Source organism: Drosophila bipectinata, chromosome 3R (assembly GCF_030179905.1).
Source record: "Drosophila bipectinata strain 14024-0381.07 chromosome 3R, DbipHiC1v2, whole genome shotgun sequence".
Lineage (NCBI taxonomy): Eukaryota > Metazoa > Arthropoda > Insecta > Diptera > Drosophilidae > Drosophila > Drosophila bipectinata.
This window is the reverse complement of record NC_091739.1, coordinates 21,029,173-21,048,167: the sequence shown is the minus strand read 5'-3', so window position 1 is coordinate 21,048,167 and position 18,995 is coordinate 21,029,173. Positions and strand designations below refer to the sequence as shown.

The 18,995-nt window shown below is 40.9% G+C and overlaps 1 protein-coding gene across 3 annotated transcripts in view; it reads left to right on the top strand.

The window, feature by feature from the left end:
- aus (argus) overlaps positions 1 to 18,995 on the top strand; it is a 32,514-nt gene that overhangs the window by 5,762 nt on the left and 7,757 nt on the right. The window contains exons 2-4 of one of the 3 annotated variants that reach the window (XM_017235759.3): positions 1,518 to 2,598; positions 7,045 to 7,192; positions 10,085 to 10,149. In XM_017235759.3, coding sequence (XP_017091248.2) covers positions 1,518 to 2,598; positions 7,045 to 7,192; positions 10,085 to 10,149 — 1,294 coding nt within the window. Of the gene's footprint in view, positions 1 to 1,517; positions 2,599 to 7,044; positions 7,193 to 10,084; positions 10,329 to 18,995 lie in introns of all 3 variants that reach the window. The other 2 variants (XM_017235758.3, XM_070281924.1) reach the window with 2 other exon arrangements.

Genomic DNA, 18,995 nt, shown 5'->3' with positions numbered 1-18,995 from the left:
ATCAAAATTGCATTATACCTCGCCTAGCTCTGCTGCTGACTTGGCGAGCGTTTCGTTTCGGCAAAGTCACCGCCCATCCCCCAAAGATGCCATCCTTCCTCCCCATTTTGATTTAGATTCGTTGGAGCATGCTGAATTTCTGAGTAGAACCTTCATGACATAATACATGACACATTGCCAGGCGGCACTTGAAGTGAATAGAGTGGAGGAGCAGCATTTTCAACCTACTCTCCCGGGCCACAATGTTACTTTCATACACTCGGGAGCTGTACGGGCTGTGTAATCAATTCAGAAATTTGACGGAGTGAAGATTAATTAGTGCGAATATCAGGTCGAGATGACTAAATACGAAAAGACAACAATTTGATTATATTTCAGTAATTTAAAACGTCTGTGTACTGTGTACGATTATGTATACAAAGAGCTGCCGTTGAGTTAAAAATAATAATAGATAATTGCATTTCAATGTTTTTATTTGCAATTCCAAAGCATGAATTTATTTTCTGGAAATAAGCTTTGAAATATTCCAGCTATTTAATTACTAAAAATAACTGCAAATTCTCTGTGTCATTCCTCTTCATAAAGACTAAATTAAATTAAAACGGACTTGAGTTCAATCAGTTTTAATAAATAAATTCATAAAAACATACGTTGTGTGGCATTTTCCGCCTGAAATACAAGAATTCTCATAGTAGATACTTTCACACCCATGCAAATTGATGGATTGACTATCAGCCTCTATAATTTGTCAAAGGGTTCCATTTGAAATGGGGGACAAGCCAGAAGAAATTAATTTATATTCAATGTGGATAGTTTCCAGCCATCGCCCCGCTCCACGAATGTGTCCAATTAAGTTTCCATCAATTGGGGAAATATTTATGCTCACATGCGATACGAAAATTACAAAACTGATGACGGTCGGCGATCGTTCCACGCACATGAGGAGAATTCTGGAAAATCTCCCAAGTGCTTGATGATGACTTCCCCCCCAAGATGGCTGGAGGCGCTAAATGCAGGAAAAGATTAGAGCGGAGGAAGTGCTGGAAGGGGACTGGAAGTGGGTCGGTGGATATGCGCATTCCATAAAAAAAAAATCGATGCGTATAAATTTTTGTCTAATTTTTTTATAGCGCGTGATTTTTGATTTACGCATTGTTGGGAGGTTTTATTTCGATTGGAGTGTCGGTTTCCCAGAGACCATATTTATTTTTATTGCTTTTTAATGCGCCGTCGAGGAAGTTTTATTTTTGGTATTCGAATTTCGAACAGCACTGCGTATGTGCTTTGGATGCGTGTGGATTGTGGATTGCCGAACAATGAATCTTGTGGGATTATTTATATATGCGAGTGCGATTGTGATTCCGGGGTGGGGGTTGAGGGTGTCTGTAGCGTCACTGCGGTGGCGCTTTATTTTAAATTCAAATTTTCCGCCACCTTATATCATATTTACTTGGCACTGCCGTCATGTTTGCGCTTTATAATAATAAAATATTCCACTCTTGTCTCTGCTCCCACAGGACACGCAGCAACAAATGCAGGCAGCCGTCAGGACAACGGGCTCTAGCGCCAGCGCCAGCACCAGCACCAGGACCAGCTTCAGCCACACGTCCACAACCAAGACGAGGGCAGGAACAACGTCGTTAATCTATTTACCGCCTTTCTGCTATCCATGTAAGCATGTGCCTGCGGCCAGCACTACAAGGAGCAGGAGTCGGAGCAAAAGCAGAAGTCAGGAGGAGAGCTATAGAGGAGCAGGAAGCAGCTGTTGTTCTCGGCCTGGCTGGGAACACAAAAATTATGATAAACATGCTTCAGCGGCGACGTTGACACCAGCAACATCAGCTGCAGTCGCCAATTCAGGACCTGCAACGGCCACAATGTCCTCCTCTTCGCGCTCCTCCTCCTCCTCCACTATGGACGCCTCCGTGTTGGCCTCCAGGGCTGGTGAATTCCTGCAGCCGGGTATTCAGTTACCCGTGGCCGCAGCGGGGCATGCCTGCACCGATCTCCGGCAGACGTCGCAATTAGTTATGCCCAGTGTTGCAGAAGCGGGTGGCGGCGTCTTGGAATGCGGCAAGCGATGCTGGCGACGTGAGCGAATGCGGCGAGGCGAACGACCAAGTCATGCGTCTGCGGCTTCGCTGGCCCAGGTAAATCCAATCAGCACTTTCGCAGCAACAATAGAGGTGGCAGCAACAACAGCAGCATCAAGAACAACCGCGCACAACTCGCTAACAACGACAACGACAACTACAGATACAAATACAAACATAACTACAACGGCAAGGGGCACCACTGGCGCAGTCCTGCCGCAAGATGAGAACAAGGAGTATGATGAATGTAGGTGCTTTAACTATAACGGTGATATTAGTCCGGAGCGACTTTCCGGCATTACGTGGCTGATGTTCTTGTGGCAGCATCTGCTGCTGCTTCTACCGGGCAACAGCAACAGCAATGGCAACGGCAACGGAAACAACTCCCACTTCGCAAGGAAAACGGCAAGGAGCAACAGCAGCATGACGTCGACAAAAAGTTGGCTGGGACCGTTGCTAATGCTCCTGCTGGCCACGTCCGTCAGCGGCTGGGGTCGGCAAGATGGTGAGTACTATCGTCCTGTACTATAGCATTGGGTGGAGGCGCCCCCGCCGATAAGTAGCGTTATGATAAGAATTTATAATTTCACTTGGCGCGCCAAGAAAAAGGACCCAAAATACCGCCCCCGTGTCCTCCCGCTACTCCTCAACAATTTCATTTAATTTTTGTGGCATAATTTGGACTGGCAACATAGCGTCAGCTGGCGTACTCATCCCTCCTATTTAAATCCAAAACTCCCTCTACCAAGACCACCCCCTGCCACTAGCCCAGCCCCTGCCTCCTCTGCCTCCTTCTCCTCCTCCTCCTGCCACGCTCCTCTGGTCATGCTCAATTGAATCCATAAGTAGTTTGTGACCGCAGATCTGCGTTCGTATAATGCGTTTCAACTGTTTCTCCATGAGCGAATTTACCCCAAAAAAAACCAACAACAAAAACAATAAAGTAAAAAAAACAAAAACAATGAAAACAACAAGCGAGGAGCAGCAAACAGCAACAGCCGCTCCGCAATGGCAATAGCAGTGGCAAATTGTACGGAAATTGCCCGAAACAAACAGCCAGCAACCGCCGACCGCTGACCATAATTCACTCAAGTTAGACAAAAGCATTTGGTTGCGCCTCCCCCTCTTTAGCCTCGCCTACGCAGCTGTCCCTCCGGCGGCATAAAACCGAAAGCCCAAAATCCAGAGCCCCGAAGTCCAAAAAACCCAAAAAGCAAATGAGTCGCCGGCAAGCGTCATGCCTTTTGAGTTCTCCGCTTGTGGATGTACGAGGCCATAAGTGTTTGTCTCGACGTCCGGGGTGCGTATGGGTATATAGTCAGTCAATAAGGGTGGTCGGTCGGGCCAGTAATGGTGTTATAAGGGAGCTCCTGTAACGCCCAATACACCCATGCTGCCAATAGCTCCTCATCCCCCTTCCAGCCACTCCAAATGCCCCTAACGAAGCACTTCAAATTGCGCACACCCATAAGTGTGGGCCACATAATTGGGTTAAGGAGTTGTTAGCGCGTTGAAGTTGTCATTATAGATCATCGTTTCTAGATAAGATAAGTGTACGTTGCGAGCGATAGGAAATTGCTTGTCATAACAGGGACGCACAAATGACGGAGTACTAGGTACATAATTAATATCGTGTTGAATATTCTCGCCGTCAATCTCAATTGTGGACAGATCTAGGAAAAAACTGTCAAAAGGCTGTGGTTAATTTTTAATTGCGGAAACAATAAAAACCCATTGGGTGTACTTACAGTTTAATATGAAATTAATCTGACAAAAGGTGGCTTGTAAGGCGTATTGCTTTTGCATTTTCATTGTTAGGAAATAAAATATGTTACCATATATTTTAAATAGTTCTGTTTGAAATATTTAAAGGGCGGAATCATTGAAACCATATTGGTTTTTTCAATTTGCAACAATTACAGCGAATTAATCTGGCAAATGGCAGCTGCTAATTATTTGTACATTTCAAAGTTGTTTAATGCGTATTGATTTTCCATTTCGTTTTAAGAATCTTACAATAAAACACACACGTGCCAGGTGAGCCGGAAAATGTTTCAAAAAGCTCTCCATAAAACCCTTTGACGGTGGAACATAATCTTTGAAGAAAACATATTGTATATTACCTTTCGAAATCCCGAAATTTAGTCAAACATATGTATGTGTCTTTATGTCTGCATCGGAAAAGTGATTTTAGTTAGCATTTCCATATATCTGACAAAGCTGGCGAGATTTATTTTGATTAATGCACCTGATTACTGTCACTTTATAGGGATCCGATCCATTGTGAGGAGCAACTCTTTCCGAATATTTATTTTATTTTTGTCCGCCCACCTCCGGGTTTTGTTTCTGTTGTTGTCTAAGCTTCTCAAAATCACCCACCCACCATGTTTTCATGTGTTTTCCTTGTGTTTTGTTTTTTTTTTCTGAGCCACTCTAATCCATACGAAAAACACACCGAAAATATATCTCAAAAGCCCCGTGCCCCGTGTCCGCATTCGCGTCCGTCATTTCAACTGTCTATACGCATTTGTACGCTTGTCTGTCTGAATTCCTGCCTGCCTGACTGGATGACTGGATGACTGCCTGCCTGACAGTCAGTCGGTCGGTCGTGGTCGTGTATTTGCTTTTAGCTTGTATTTACTTATGCTTGTCCTGCAGCATATTTCGCTGGGATATTCGAGGGACAGCATTTCAGGGGTGGCGAATTAAGGGCGGTGAGGAGTGGAGTGGAGGGGAGTCGAGGGGAGAGTGCGATGATTGTGTTGCCCGCAGCAAATGCAAAAGCAACAGCCCAGCACTCAGGCAAAAAGTATTGAATCATGTTGGAAAATTATTCACGGTACTTGAAATTGGCGAAACAATTATTCCTTGGTAGCGTTCCGGCTTCTCTGTTCTCTGTATGCTGTTCCCTGTTCCCGGTTCCGGACTTTCAGAGTTTCAGAGTTTCGGGTTCGCGCCTGGATTCCGATTCGGATTCGGAAACGGTTTCGTTTTCCGTTCGGGGCGGTGGCCGCCCTGCAAAGTATGCTACACTTTTCACACAAGGCAGCCCGCTGTGCGTATGGGCCGCATTATGACAGCCAGCGAGCTTGGCTCGTAAAAAGCACAAGTCATTGGACAACATACACTTACAGTTCCAGTTCCAGCTATAGCCCCATACATATACGCTCGCGTGTGAGTCTGTCTGTGTGTTTGTTGGCCATAGTCAGAGGTCTGAGCTGCGGCTCAGAAAGGCTCAGAGTTCACAGCGCTGTGCTGATCCTGCGCATGAGGACCTTTTGTTTGCCGCAAATGTAAAAACAAAAAGCGAAAAAATGGAATCAAAAAGGAACAAGTAAAATAAAAGAAGGCAAAGGAATAATAAAATAAAATGTGTATCGCTGTGAGTGCGCTTGTATGTGTGTAGGGGGTCCTGCCATTGTCGATGTCCTGATGGTGTTACACGGGCAAAAATTAATTTGTATTTATAACTAATATTAATTTGAGGGACTGTATTAGGTCATTATTGACTTGAAAAATTTAAGAATTCTCTTTGGAAATTCAAGCTTCGCTTAAAGGACCTTTTGACTAGTAGAAAGTATTAATCACTAGCTAATGGTTTCGTATGGAAAAACCTCATTCCTCTATCGATTTTGAACTATATTTTCTGACTCTGCACCGGCTCTTGAGCTTGGGTTGTATTTCTGTTTCTGATTCTGTTCCTGGCTCTGGTGCGCACATTCGTCTCTCCTTGCAAGTTTTCTGTATTTGAATGCGTAGCCTGAGCTCGGACCATTCTCCGGTCTCCAGTCTTCGTCTCCGACTCCATCTCCGTCTCTGAGTTCCCATGGCTCATAGACCACCGTTCACCGACCGCCTCCCATTTCCATCTCCGCTGGGGTTCGGGGTTCCTGCCCACCACCCTTATCCCGACGGGCAACTGGAACAACTCCCAACTCCTCGAAACGCCCAACTCCCATCGCCCGTTGCCCAAACTCCCTGCTGCTGCCAATCGTGCCCAAACATTAAGCTATATGTATTCGCTCAGAGGGTGGTTTTACCATTTTCTATACCGTATCCTTTGTGTGAGTGTGTGTGTGTGTGTGCCAGCGGGTCTATACCCATTGTATGGGATATAGTACTTATTGCCTGTGTGTATGAGTGCGGCATGCCGTTAGCTAACTTTCCGTTTACGTTTCTTTCTCTATACTTTGGCCTGGCTTTGCTACTCCTGCCCATTTTCTATTCGGTTTGGTTCGGTTCTGTCCTGCCATGTTCATTTTTGTGAGTCCTTTTCCTTTTTGTTGTTTTTTTTTTTTTAATATTCACAATTGCCATTTCGGTAGTTTTTCCACTCTGCATGTATGTGTCTGTGTGTGACATTATTATTATTACGAGCAGTTTTCGGCTGCCTGGCTTGTACAACTTATAAGTATTTATGTGCAGGCCCTCCCCTAAAACGGATACCCTATCCCACTGAGATGGCGGGTCGTAAATTTGCGGCCCCTTATGCGCACGCACTTAAATACAATCATAATAATAATTGAAACAATTTACAAATTAAAAAGCCACAAATCTTGGCACCAACTTGACAATACAATTAGAAGAGCAGCCCGAGAAGGCAAAAGAAAGTGGCCAACCGAAATCTAAATTTATCAATAAACGAGGGCTATTGTGCTTGAATAAACTTTCGAGGCAAATGCATTGATAAAGATTGCCGATTGCTGCTTGTGGTTGCTCTTTCATTCCTGTACACACTCTACATACTGCGTATATATACAAGTACACAAAATTATTCGTTTGCGGACATACCGAACATGACTCTTAAATGAACAATGAACGCAATTGAGGTCACACCAGTAATCTTCTTGGTCCACGGGGAGGCAATTGGAATATAATATCTTAATGCATTAATGGAAAAGTCTTTTATTAATAAATGATTGCTATATTTTTTGTTTTTTTTGGCTTTCAGCGCCCACAAATTGCACGTTTCCGGCCCGATGGGAGGGCTCCTGGTTCCTGTCCGGCTATCAGCAATCCATACACATCAAAGGCTCCCAGTTCAGCTATCGAGGCAGGTGTGCTGCCTCCGATGGTAACAAATATCTGATTGTCGACGAGTAAGTACCATCACCTCCGGCGGGGACCCATCACGCCCAGTCTCCTTGTACATTTTTGTTTTTATCGAGGCTGAGGCTGTGGGCCCCAGTCCGTAATGCTAACAATACGCTAACATCTCAACCCGATACTCGATCCATTGGCTGGCGAAGTACCCGTACTTTTTTGGCACATCGCGAAGAAAATGAGATGTTCTGGTTTACTTTTCCTTACATTTTATACATATATATGTACAATGCCCCCTCTTACATATATATATATCCTTTTTTTGAGTTGGTTCCTTTGTCGAAGAGTGCCTATAATTGAATAAGTTTTCATTTCTGACTGGGGAAGAAGGTGTGTATGTGTGTTTGGTAAACTGTGTTAAGGTAAGGCGTAGGACCCACCCAGCGAGCGGGAAAATGCAGCACTAACCTCATTAAAAAGGACCCAACTCAGCACCGGGCGGCGGGATGAGGCACGCGGTTCGAAGCGGTAAGGAGCGGAGGACAAAGACAACAGCTCGCAGGGGTGAGCAACTTCGACATCGACAGCGGCACGAAGACATATAAACTATAGAGTACACAGGAAGAAAATGGCCAGGCTTAAGGGCTCAAAGTTGGCTCACCTTTTCGATTAAAAGTTTTCCATTTGGGAAATTGACATTTAAAGATGACAATCAATACTTCGAGTTCTAAAGTTTGCAATGTCCTTAACGTAACTTAAATCGATTCAAGAAACATTCTAATTAGGTGATAGTTTGTATTACTAAAGGGAAAATATTTTTTATTGTATCTTATACGAGTTAAATTCCTTTTGTGAAGCGTAGTTAGTCTAGAAATATTAAAAAAGTCATTGAATTTCTCTCAGTGCATCACTAAACACACACAGGCAACCAAAACCTGTCGTCAACGTTATCGCTGTCGTTGTCGTTGCCGTTGTCGCCGCGTTGTTCTCGTTGTTGCTGCTGCCTGCCAGCTGCTGCTGCCGCTCCTGCTGCACCTCGTCCTTATGCCGCTGCTGCTGATGTAGCTGCTGCTCCTACCACTCTTAACTTTTGCCTCTGAAACGGGTTTGTTGAGTTTGTTTGCCGCACCATGCCGCCATGTCCTCGCCTCGGCGTGGCAGGGCTCTGTCTCGTTGTCTTGCTGTCTGGGAGGCAAAGCGTTGCTCGTAATTCGGATGTTTGACAAGAGCCAGTCATGTACCAAGACAAAAATCACCCAACCCCCCTTCTTTGAACCTCTATCTATATCTGTATGTGTATATAAGTCGAATAGATATATCCGTGTCTGTGTTTGTGTACCCACTTTTATTGTAAACGCTACTGAGCCAAAAGCTAAAAACTAAATCAAACTTTTTACGTACCCACGTCTTGTGTTTTTAATTTAGAGAACTGCCTTTTTGCCTAAAGAGTATCTTTTTCCACTTCTCTACCGACTAAGCAGCCTTTGGCTTGGCGTTTGTTGTTCTTCATTTTCCCGGCTATGCTTTTTTTCATTTCAAACGATACGAAAACGAATCGACTACCAAAAAGAAATTTTAAGGAAAATTGTTTTTTGTAATACGACTTTCCATGCCATGCCGTTTGCCTTGGTCCGGACTCCGGAATTTTCCCTTTTGTTTTCTTTCGTATGAATGTTTTTTAGTCGTAAAGAGCAATGAGAAAACAATTAAAACCCTTTTAAGCTGCTTTCCTTAATGCGAACCAAATAAAAAAACCCCCCAGTACTATATACGTATAAACCAACCAGAAAAAAGGCAAAAAGAAGATTTACCCAAGTGGAGTTAATTTTGAATTTTGTGTTTTGCCATGTTTATGCTTATAAATATTTAATAAACATATGAATAATCCTATCCGTAAGCTAAGATTTTTCGTTGTAGCTGAAATGTGAAAATGTTTTTTGATTTTTCCGCTGCTTTTTCTTTTCCATATAAATACTATTTGACCTTTTTGCTATCCAGCTGGAGAAGGATCCTGATGTTCCTCCTCTTCAGTTTTCCATTCGTTTTATTCTGTATAAATGATTGTCGTATAATAAATAATAATCGTACCATATCGAAACCGAGTCCCATCTTACCAACTAGGAAACTAACAGAAACAACCTACATTTTGCATAACCACAATTAAAAGTGAAATATATATCAAAACAAACCTCAAAATGAAACGTTTTTATTTTGAATCGTTATCCACTCAATATATCTATCTGAATAAATACGTATTTTAATATTTTACATCACTTTTCAACAACATGTATATTTTGTGAGTTTCTTGCGTTATTAAGTGTACGTCCTTTGAGTTCGTTTCGATAATCATTTAATTACATCTACTCGAATATAACATCAAGCATAGTAATCACTCTTGAATGGAATATACAATAACTCACTGGAAAACGGACAAAGTCGAACTTTGCAAGGATAATCTGGTAAAGCAAATCCCTAAGCTTCGACTTTGAGCCACACCTTTGGGATCGTAACATATTTTTGTTTTGAAAAAGTCCGACTAGAGTTAAAAGAAAAGTTTTTGGAAAGCGGGCCGCTGGGGTGACGCCTTAGTGTGTGGTTCTCCTTGTTTCCTTGCACCCCCCAATATATACACATAAGATATTTGGTTTCCATTACCATCCAACACACACAAACACACGGAGGGACTTTCCGAATGCCAGAATGCCCGGCCAAAGTCTTGGCCTTAGTTACCATAAAAACTTTATTTGTTTAAGCCGATAACAAGCCAACACATCCCCAGCTCCAGCCCCAGCCCCATAACCAGACCCAGCCACTAAACCACTAAAAATACTCTACAAAAAAAGAAACATAACAATATTTTGCATAGCATTATACCCATTTACAATAACATATAACAAATAACAAATACCGAATACAAAACTTTTCGTTGCAACCAAAAACTTTTTTAGGAAAGGATGTCATCGTTGCCTGGTTATCTATGAGAAGCATAAAAATGTGCTCCAATATAAAGAAAGTGAGTGCGAAGGTGATAGTATGTATATGCATCAGTCGAACCCATCTGCACTGGCGATGCGTAGCTCTAATAAACAAAGTGATCATAGGGGGGGAGCTCATCCCAATACGAACGGGCATTCAAGACTATCTTCATCGGATCAGTACATAATGAGATCCAATGACGATATGAATGATTGTAAGCATTAATTTTATATTTTTCTCTATATCTCTCTATCCTCTATCTCTCTAAAATAAGTTTTATGAAAAGCAAGCAAACTAAATGAAAATACAAAGACTCTATCTCCTAACTCGCTATCTCAGTTATACCAGTTATCTGTTATCATTTCATCATTTAAACCTCTTATTACTTAAACATATATATATTTCCAAGTGCTGCCTTAGTTAATCAACATGACTAACCTGATCTTATCATTTAAGCGCTATTTTCATTTCCCTCAAAACGAGAATACAAAAGTTTTTCGTTCTGTCCAATGATCAACTGAAAAGCAAAGATGAAAACACGTTCTCAATTCTTTTTTAAGTTAAGAATATTTTCGAAAACACACACAAAACAAATGCAGGATTTTGAATTAATTTCGTTACTTTCGGATTAGTTCTTTCTTTGATTTGATTTATCTTTATTTCGATTCGAAGTTTCTGATGATTTTGGCCTAAGTTCCTGTATGATTTTTGATGCAATCTTTGGTTAATTATACAAAACAAAAACAAAAACCAAAAACAAAAAAAATCTATAAAAGATACGAAACCAAACCAAACAAAAATCAAACTTGTAAATAGTCTCAAACAACAAATACTCTGCATACGAAATGAATAAAAATAACTCTACTTTGTTTACGTTTGTCATGGCAAGGGTCCTCTCTATACCTCTCTCTCTATTATATCTGGACTCACCTAACTCTTGTAATTGAAGCAATCAATCGATCAATCATGAACCGAATAACCACTCAATCAATCTATCAATCAACAAGAAGTACATATGTAACAGCAAAAAATATATATATAATCCACTAGAAAAATGATAAAAACAATAATTTGTATATTATCCAAAAACATATACACACCTTGCAATCTTATCCATGCAAAGCTAACAACCTAAACTACTCGTACCACTATTAATATTAACTACTAAATACCCAACGTTAGTGTCAATCCAATTAAGCTACTTAGTTGCGATTTTCAAGCGTATTAGCGGATTAGCAGATTAACCCGTCCCAACAGAGCAACTCAACCAATTAAAGCCAAACTCAAACCGAAACCGAAACCGATACAGAACCAGAAACAGAAACAGTAACCCAAACCGAAATGCATAGCCAAGGGCCCAGGAACAGAAAGTAGATTTGAAATAGAAACCCAGCCCAGACGATAACACCGCGCCAGTCCTAAGTTCTAATTCTAATTCTAATCGAATTGAAAGGCAAATGCCCTGCCCCCCTTCCTCGTTGAGGGAAAACTATAACCAGTTTTAGTTAAGAACTTTCGTTTCTATACTTTTCAGTTTTGTTCCTTTTCGGTTTTGTGCATTTTTTAGTTTCACCTTTACTGTAAATAATTAACATTTACAAACGAAAAACCAAATTGTGTAAATATATAAAAAGTAAAAAAAGAAAAAACCAAAAAACCGATACACGAGACTGAAAAAAAAAAACCGAATTGTTTGATCCTAAATATTTTTTATTACCAAACATTTACATATATCTAAATATATATCCATATATATTTGCAAACTCTATTCAATATTTATATGATATGTATACTTTCCTTACTTCAACATTTTTAAACAAACTCCAAAAAACCAGCAACTCTCCAAAACCCCAAAAAACTGAAAACCAAAACCCAAAATTAAAAACAACAACTACAAATCAATTTAGACCAATTCCAAGCTTAAATACGTGTGTGAGTGTGTGTGGGCCTTGTGGAGTTCGATTCAAACATCGAGAGATGAATAATAACAAACAGAACAGAGGTGTGCACACACACATGAGAAATTTGATTGGATTTTGGTTTTGAAATTTGCATATTTGAAATTTGTACATTTTTAACAGCCGCAGCAGCAGCAGCAGCAAAGTTTTTGTACAGTTCGTTTCGCGTTTGTTCCAATTTGTATAGTTCCTGTATAGCAAACAAAGCAAAAACCGAACCCCAAATGAGCACCCACACAATTGTATTTACAAACCAAACAAACTTGTATTTAGTTGCGACCCCAGACCCCAGAGATGCGACCCATCCACTCATTTGTAAATAAATCTCACCTCCAATCATGACAAACCTTTCCGAGCCCCCTCCAAAGAACTTCAATACCCAAACGCCGGACTACAAGACTGACGCAAAAAAACCTAAAATAAATAACTATCAAAATAAAATAAAGGTACGAGTATAGATGTTTTAACCAGTTTACCTTTTGTTCAAATATCTTAGATGATACAGCTTTGACGGGTGGATCTGTTCTATTTCCTCCAATACCCCCTGAGAGCCTTCGAAGAATTATTGCCCAAGTTTCTGCCTCCCTTTTAAATTATATTTTGTTTTCAGTTTCGAGTTTTTTCTATATTTTTTGTTCAGTCTATCTGGTTTCACATTCAAATCGCATTCGGTTCTGTTCAACCCACTTACTTTACTTGTAGGGCACATGATTTATTTATAGGTCGGGGGAGCTAGCTCACAGCTCGGTAAATGAAAATGGAAATTGGAAACTCTAGACTGACACCCCCACTGCCACCGAATCGAGTGTCAGAAGCAGAGTGTTTTAACTTCAATTTGAAACTTAACAATTATCTTAAGAGATGCCCCGCCTTCCTCACTACTAGAGAGACTCTATATTGTGTATATCGTTGCTGCATATTTTATTCGCATCGATAATTCGCAGTTAATTGGTGTAATCCGCTTAGTTCTTAATCAGGTGGCGAGCATTCTCTAGCTACTTCTAGAGTCTAGAGTCTACAGTCCGGAGCACCTAATTACCACAAAAATGTAATAACTAGGCGAGCGCTCTGTAGATTTAGCTTCTTCCGTGGCAAGTGCAATTAAGTTGTGGCATAAAAGTAGTCTCGGATGGATGGCACATTGCACATAATGCAAGTAGCACGGCTCGAGAGGGCCTTCGACCTTCTTACATTCTACACTCGCTTAACACACAAGCCCCCCCACTGCTATTCTCCCCCTGGTTAAGCTAAAGCTCAGTCATGGCAACGGAATCCACACGGACACGCATAGAAATGTAAATTCATTATTTATTATTTGTTTGCCTCAATAGAAATCAAATTAGTTTAAGTGGCGACCCACCGGCGGAGGCAGCTCCCGGCTCCTGGCTCTTGGCTCCTGGCTCATGTCCTTTGGCCCAGAGCGCAGTCAGACAGTTGGACTCGCATTTGAAAAACGCAAACTCAGGCCACGCCCACTTCAACCCACCCATCCATCCATCCGACCACCCATCCCATCCCCCCAACTGGCTTCACAATTTGATATTTTCCACTTGATATTTCCAGCTCGAGTCCGACTGTCTGACTGCCTGACTGGCTGACTGTTTGAATGTTTGACTGGCTGTCTTGCCTGCCTGCCCTTCGTGCCTTCCTGCCTTCCTTTTTTCCTTGATTTGATTTTGTTTAAATATTAAACGAGAGTTTTAGGTCTCATTTATAATTCAAGAGCCCGGCAGGCTCCGAATCCGCACACCCTATAGCGGGGGCGGAGTTTTCAGTTCATTTTGATTAGCAGACCGTAAAACAATGGTATCAATAGAACATTGTGATTGCGTGTGTGGATGTGTGCTCGTTCTTTATTAAATCATTATTTGTTTAGATTGTCACACACAATCCCGCACACACACTGCCAAGCACTGGGCCAAGATTAAATTTTAACATTCATGTGTGTGGTGGGTGGGCTATGGGTGTGTGTCAGTGTGAGTGTTTGTTTTGGATATAAAAGAGCAACCTCCGGGCGCTGAAAATGTTGTAAGAGCTCATCCATCACAATGTAGCTATTTTAATGCGCCTTAAATTGAGATTTTCAGCAGCATCAAGGCAGTAATAAAGTTCCTTTCAATTTGGTTACTTGCAGTCAGTTTTGCAGTTTTTATGGCCAACACAGATACAAATGTATCCTGCTCCTGAAACGCACACACTCAAGTGTAGGTGTGTAAGCCAAACAATGATACAGCCGCACATTGTGTGTTGGCTTGGCAGAGACTGTAATTGGGCTTAGACAGTCGACAGTTTCAATTACTGAAAACTTGTACATATGGGATTAGCAGGCAAAGCCTTGTTAATTGGTCTACGGCTAATGTAGTGTCGTTTTCACTCGTGTCGGGCATCAAAGGATATGCGCAAGGATACAAAGCTGCCGCCACATACATATACACACATATTGTATGTGGATGTGGATGTGGGAGAGTGCGTGCAAACGAACTGCCAATCAAATGGACAAGTCTGCTTTCCACTTTCGAATCGGAAAGCGGAATCGTAATCGGAATCCTTCAATTCATTGCCATCATTGATAATCCAATGCGAGCCATCAAAAGCCATTGCATACTTCGGGGCGTTAGCTAACTGCCATTTAAATTGCATTTTCGAGTACAAAACTGCAACTGCAACTGCAACTGCTTCTGCTGACACACACACGCTCTCACTATCACTAGCCACTTGACCCCAGCTATCATGGTCCCGACCACGCCCCCTCCGCACAGCAAACCCCTTAATTATGTTTAGCGCTTTTTATTTTCGCGAGCGCTTTTAGCCAGGCATTTGCATACCAATTTCTACCTCCACTTGCAAAAAACCCCCAGAAAATGGTAGCTAAAAAATATATATACATATACATATATATAGCTATAGTATGTACAGTCTATAGGGTTTGGGTGATGGGCACTCAATGATGGCCGGGCCGCAGCGTTTTAATTGCAGTGTCGAAGCGTAGGCGGTATATGAAAATAATTAAAATAATTAAGCAAAACTACGGCATCCAAGCACTCACCTTTTGAGGACCTGCGATACCCCTCCTTGATGTCCGCCTCTGCCTCCTTCTCGATTCTTGAGCTCCCTTAACGTTTTATATTTTTCCTTGTACATTTTTTTGGTGAATTTTCCACGTTAATTTTTTGCAGATTCGCCATGTTTTCGGGCATTTTATTATGCGTTTCTGTTTTTTCCTCTCGTTTTATATTTTTTGGCTTTCGGTTGGCCTTTGTAGGGAGCCCGTCCGCCGTATCCTGTCAGCAGCGCGGCCTCGCATTCCTGGCTTGCGTCCCCCTCATAATTTTCTTTATATTATTTGGTGTTATAACATAACGGGACATGCTTTGGCCAATTTCGGTACAAGGATATTTAAATTTAATCAAATGTCTGTAAAAATGTTTGCCATGCCATGAAACAACAACGAAAAAGAAGGAAAAAATCATCAACAATAACAACTACAGCCAGCAACACGCACACACAACAGGCCATTGCCATTTCATTGGATGAGGGTGTGTGCGGGCACTGGGTCCTTGCCAAGGATATCAGAGTGAGTGTGATATGTGGGTGTTCACCGTATAGAGTAGGTGTGTGTGAGTGTGCGTGGGTGGAAATTTCAACCTGTGTGTTCCCGTACGTTGACTGGGTAATTTGTTAGCCAGGCCAGGAGGAGACCCAACCTAGTCCGACATCCGAGTTTTATTTTATTTTATATAGTTTTCGGCATTTTCATGTGCCCACTTTTATATTTTTTTTGTGCTTGGTTTTGGGGGCAGCCCCTGCGTGAGTCGGTACAGTTTTCGCAGCCTGTATATATACTGCGAATGCGGAATATAAAAACCTATTTACCTAGGGACACCCGGGGAACAGCGATTCGGAGGCGATTCAGGCGCTTGGGGTGTCAACCAATTTCGAGTGTTTCGCTGGTCCTGGCCCGGGCCTGGGTCCTGGCCCACAGAAAGTCCACACCGCTGCTGGTTTTCCTTTATACTGGCTGGGAAAGCGGTGTGCTGCCAATTGTTGTTTTTGTTTGGACGCACACACTCCGAGGTGTGTACATGTATTTGCCACATTGCCATTTTCATTTCAATTCATTTCATTTATTTATGCAATATTTTATGTGGCCATTCATTTTTTGGCCGTTTTGGTTGTCGTCGTCCTCGTCCTCATCCTCGTCGGTTACGTTCACGTGCCAGTTTGTTCTATTAATTTGTTGTCGCTTCGTTCCCGGTTTCTATTCTATTCAGACCTGGTCTATTTGCCCCGGTTATTTGCCATCCGCTATGCCACAGTTACATTGTCAATTCCGTGGATATTCGCCATGGTTCTATAGATATATATATATATATATATTGTGCATTTGGTATGCGCATAACTGTCGTGCCATAAACCTCATTCGTCTTAATTTGTATGCCTTGTTTTGTTACGGCTAGGCCCTGTGTTTTGTTGATACTTATTTATTATTTTTATGCCCTGCTCACTTAGTACTTTGCCTTTGTTCCGATTGCGTGTCTCCCAACATCCAATCCATCTAGTTATCTGAAGGTGGGGGCTAGCCTAGCATAGCATTAAGGCCCAAAACTTGATTTTGCGGCTGGAAGAATTGCTGGGAGAACAATAAATACTCGTAGCCACATAAAATAATCATCATCAAAATCAAAATCAAAATCGGAAGCAACAACCTCAACGCAAACGACAGTTATAGGAATGTGAATTATGTGAACAATGACAATAACACACAAACGCTGTAAATAAAGGTCTCCTTTCATACTTATATTCTCTTGTACAGATATTTAATTGTGTTTGTTTGTTGGTACATACATACTTACATACATATTTACTAATATTTCATTTAATTTTCGGTTTACTTTTGAGATACTGTTTGTTGTCACCCATTGAGACGCTTTGATTTTGTTTTTTGAATATTCTATATAACTCTTTGTATTTGTACATGATTATCATTATTAATGTTTATATTAATCCACTGCTAACAAAAATAAAAAAATCATCATCAACTTTGTACAGTAAAACCATGAGCGAGCAAAGAAAACAAAAAAAAAAAAAACAAAAAATATAAATATAAATAAATCCAAGTCCCAAAGCTTCGGCTTTTGACGATGCTAAACGTAGGATTTCCAAGATTGGTAGCCCAAGCGCATGAAGATTCTGTAAATAAACACACTTGTAATATATTCAAAATAATTACCTCTAAGTTTATCATTGTGTTCTCTTAACAAACAAACTTCCAATTTGACTGTGATCCGAGCGAACGGTTTGTAAATCTCCTTATTATGGTTAATCATTTTATGTCTTGTTCCTCCTAATCAGATTCAAGTCTGCCAAGCTCTTGGAAATCGTACAACCCACAACGCCCAATCCATTTCAACGAATGCCTTTCAAATTTCGTTTACCGGTTTGTTGAGTTTCCTTCAGTTGTCCGATCCCCAAAAAAATTTTACAAAAAATGAAATGAAATTTCCCCAACCGCATCCCAAATCCCTTACCACAATCCCAGCTTTTGATTTATCTTTTTGCTTCAAAAACCAAAAAAAAATATATTTATTAATTATGGAAATACATAAAGGATTGAAAACAGGAAAATTCATTTGTTTCCATCGAGCCTATGAAAGCGAATTCGAGACACATCTGTATAGAAAGCAATGCGCTCATTAATTTTACTTACTCTCTGTCATACTTTGTTTTTCTAATTCAATTTCGTGAATATCGAAAGCCAGAAAGGATTTCAGCTAAATTTTGTGTGCTCCTTTGCACATGCCAATGAGAAAAAAAAACAGAAAAACCTATTAAAAAAATTTTAAGAAAATATATATTTTTAGCAACAAATATATATTGTATACAGCTTTGTATATGATGATGAAATGTTGGGATGGGCTGCCCGGTGACCGCTAGTATAATTGTCTCATTTATCAATTACTTATTGTACTTTCTTCTTACTACATTCTACCTAACCTAACAACCTACTACTACTTTACTTTACTACTACCCTACTACTACTATTCGTACTACTATTTGCTCTATGGGTTCACTATTCTGTGTTGTTGTTTCCTTTCTATCTGTATATGTTTAACTATGTATATTTCTGTGTCCGTGTTTGTGTCCCTTTTGAGTTCCCCAAAAGTCCTTTTGTTTGTATTTGACGTTGGTTTCCTTCAGTTGCTTCTCAGTCGTTCTTTAATTAGTTTTTCGGTTTCATTATTCAGTTTGGGGTTCCCCCGTCGATTTTCAGTTCGTACATGTGTGTAATTAAATTAATGTAATTTTAACATGAAACTCAACAATTTCTGCTCTCGGTTACTCATAAGTTACAATTGTGTCGTTTGTTCGTTCGTTCGTTGGTTGAATCCTTCGTTCCATCCTTTTTTCTAGCTGTGTGTGTCTCTCATTTATCATTCCTTCTAAGTGTTGTGCGTGTGTGTGTGTGTTAGAATGTTTTGGGCTACTACTACATACTCTACTGTAATTTAGCCCGGCTATCTAATATATAACTCTGCGCTTAACGGTCTGTCCGACCAACCAAAAACCAAAAAAAAAATGAATCCAAAAGATACATCATAATGAGAATACTGAAGAAAAAAAGAAAACAACTGCAAAAGTATTCTAATTTATTTTCCAGTTTTTATTTTCTATTTTTTCCATGTCTGTGATGTCGTTTTTTGCCTTGTCATGATATACTCCTTTATGCCACAAAAACGCTTCTCTGTAGTAGTTGACCATTACACGCACACTCCACACATCCTGACATACGATACTCGTACAATACACAGTGGTGTACCACGCCCACTCCTACACCTTTGTTTTGTGCCTTGTATAACTCATAAAGTGTAGTTGCTACTTAATTACAATCATTACTCAAAAACGCCACAAGGCCGGTCCCAAAACT